Source organism: Solanum verrucosum, unplaced genomic scaffold, assembly GCF_900185275.1.
Source record: "Solanum verrucosum unplaced genomic scaffold, falcon-dt-bn FXZP01000194.1, whole genome shotgun sequence".
In the NCBI taxonomy this organism is placed as follows: Eukaryota; Viridiplantae; Streptophyta; class Magnoliopsida; order Solanales; family Solanaceae; genus Solanum; species Solanum verrucosum.
This window is the reverse complement of record NW_026020416.1, coordinates 1,739,559-1,742,148: the sequence shown is the minus strand read 5'-3', so window position 1 is coordinate 1,742,148 and position 2,590 is coordinate 1,739,559. Positions and strand designations below refer to the sequence as shown.

Genomic DNA, 2,590 nt, shown 5'->3' with positions numbered 1-2,590 from the left:
GGGAAGTATATTCCCTCGAAACATGAGAGCATGTACAAATTTGAGGCTGGAACGCAGTATATCAAGGATTAAAAAATCACTAAATCTTTCTTTTGGTTCAGTTAATCTTCTCAATGATTAAATAGTTAAAGCTCTCTTATTCTTCTTCTAGCTAAAGCCACCAGCTTTGCCCCTGCCCTGCTCTGCTGCTCATATCAATTGTTCTATCTTAATCTGTAAGTCTAATTCTGTTTTAGCCTTTCACTTTTAATTACTTTGCTAGCTATGTAGATAATTGATCTGTCAATTAAATATTATAACGAGTTGTGGGATTCTTGAATTTATGAGTTTTGCCTAAATTCAGGGTTTTGGTTTTTTGACTCATTTTTTGCATTTCTAACTCATGAATAAAAATTATATGAGTAGAGGGATTCTTGAATTTTATGGGATTTGGATTCTGATTAACCACTTTGATGAATGAAACCAGGTATTATTATGGTGTAGAGAATTAGTTTAAAGAAAATTGGAGATTTTGGAGTAAGGGGTTGTGCAGTTTTTCTCAAAAAAAATAAAAAATGCAAAGAGTTAGGGTATCATCACATCAAGCTCCAGTGCAAAGGCTAGGAGATTCACAAATGACATTGTCTCCAAAGTTTAGGCTAGCTGCAAAGCAATCTGATTTACTTGATCCTTCATTTGACTTAGAAATGTGGCGAAAGGGAGAACCCTTAATTCCTGGACTTCCAGATGATGTTGCTCTCAACTGTCTCCTTAGGATACCTGTTGATGACCATATGAACTGCAGGGTTGTATGTAAGCGATGGTATTCGCTCTTTGCTACGAAAGATAGATTCTTTTCTCGAAGGAAGGAGCTTGGGTTTCATGATCCTTGGCTTTTTGTCTTTGCCTTTCATAAAACTAGTGGGAAAATTCAGTGGAAAGTTTTTGATCTAAAAAACTCTTCTTGGCATACTATCCCTGCGATGCCGTGCAAGGAAAAAGTGTGCCCCCATGGATTTAGGTGTATCTGCTTTCCCCATGATGGTGTTCTCTATGTTTGTGGTGGGGTTGCCTCTGATGTTGATTGTCCCCTTAATTTGGTGGTTAAGTATGAAGTTCGGAGAAACCGTTGGACTGTTATGAAGAAGATGATCACAGCTAGGTCCTTTTTTGCCAGTGGAGTTATTGATGGGATGATTTATGTTGCTGGAGGAAACAGCACACATCTTTTTGAGCTGGACTCTGCTGAAGTCTTGGATCCTAATGAAGGAATTTGGTGCCCTGTTGCAAATATGGGAACAAATATGGCCTCATATGACTCTGCAGTTCTTAATGGGAAGCTTCTAGTAACTGAAGGCTGGTTTTGGCCATTTTATGTTGTGCCTAGGGGCCAGATTTATGACCCTCAAACGGGTAATTGGGAGAACATGGCTTCTGGACTTCGAGAAGGTTGGACTGGTTCTAGTGTTGTGCTATATGGGCAATTGTTTGTAGTTTCCGAACACGAACGCACAAAACTTAAGGTTTATGATCCGGAAACTGATTCCTGGGACACTGTTGAAGGACTTCCACTGCCAGAGCAGATATGTAAACCTTTCTCTGTAGATTGCTGTGACAACCGGATTGTTGTCGTAGGCCGAAATCTTCATGTTGCTGTAGGACATATCAAGAGCCTGCAGCCATCTAGCAAACGTTGCTCATTTGCTGTTTACTGGCAAGTGGTAGATGCTCCTGCATCCCTCTCTGACTTCACGCCGTCTAGTGCACAGGTTCTATTTGCTTAGCTTCTTAGTTTTCATCGCAACTACATGGAATCGCCAAAACTGTGTGAAATACCTAATGAAATCTTATGTATTTCCAACAAGGTTTAGTTACTTTTTTTTGTGGATTTTCCTCAGTTTCTACTGTATTTAGCTCTAATATAGATTTAGCTTTCCCGGTTCTTATAATGTAGTTGTTGATTTATGCTATATTTGAAAGCTCAACCGGCTGGAAGTAGCGATTAAATGATATGTAGTTGAGATAAATTGATGAAATTACTGGGTTGTGGTAGTGTAATAGTTGATATACTTTAACAAAGCACATTTGTGTATTGATCTATATATGTATTTTACTTCTCTATATTTTCCATCTTTGGCACAAATTTAGTCTCCATTGATAAGAGAAGTCTTTTTATCATATGCATGTTTTTATTCCCCTAATGACCACTGCTCTCCTTCAAACCTGCATTTGTATTCTTGAATGGGAACCTTCTTTTCGGGATGCACGATGACTTCATTCCCAACTTGAAGCGGGTCGAATGAAGGGTGCAGAAGTCTTGTTCTGGCAATGGCTAGACTGTTGCAATGAAGATGTGCATAGAGTGTAAGGATGAATGTTGTAGTTTTGTGAGTTCCAACTGGCTAGGTTGTTTTAAATAAAATCCAAATGGTTGGTGCCAACTATACCTTTTAATCATATTTTAGCATAAATATAAAGGTGGCCTATGAGGTGTTATGATTCATAGTGAATAGGCATAAAGGTGACACTGGAGTTACCCAAGTTTGGTTGGCACACTGGATTTGTAAGAATTAAATATACACTATGATTGCTATTGTATATCTACTGACTA

General features: G+C 38.4%; 1 protein-coding gene across 1 annotated transcript; it reads left to right on the top strand.

The window, feature by feature from the left end:
* Positions 1-524: 524 nt before the first annotated feature.
* On the top strand, positions 525-2,102 carry LOC125840889 (F-box/kelch-repeat protein At1g30090). The gene has a single exon (XM_049519864.1). The coding sequence runs from the start codon at positions 555-557 to the stop codon at positions 1,761-1,763; it is 1,209 nt and encodes a 402-aa protein (XP_049375821.1). The 5' UTR covers positions 525-554; the 3' UTR covers positions 1,764-2,102.
* The last annotated feature ends 488 nt before the right edge of the window (positions 2,103-2,590 follow it).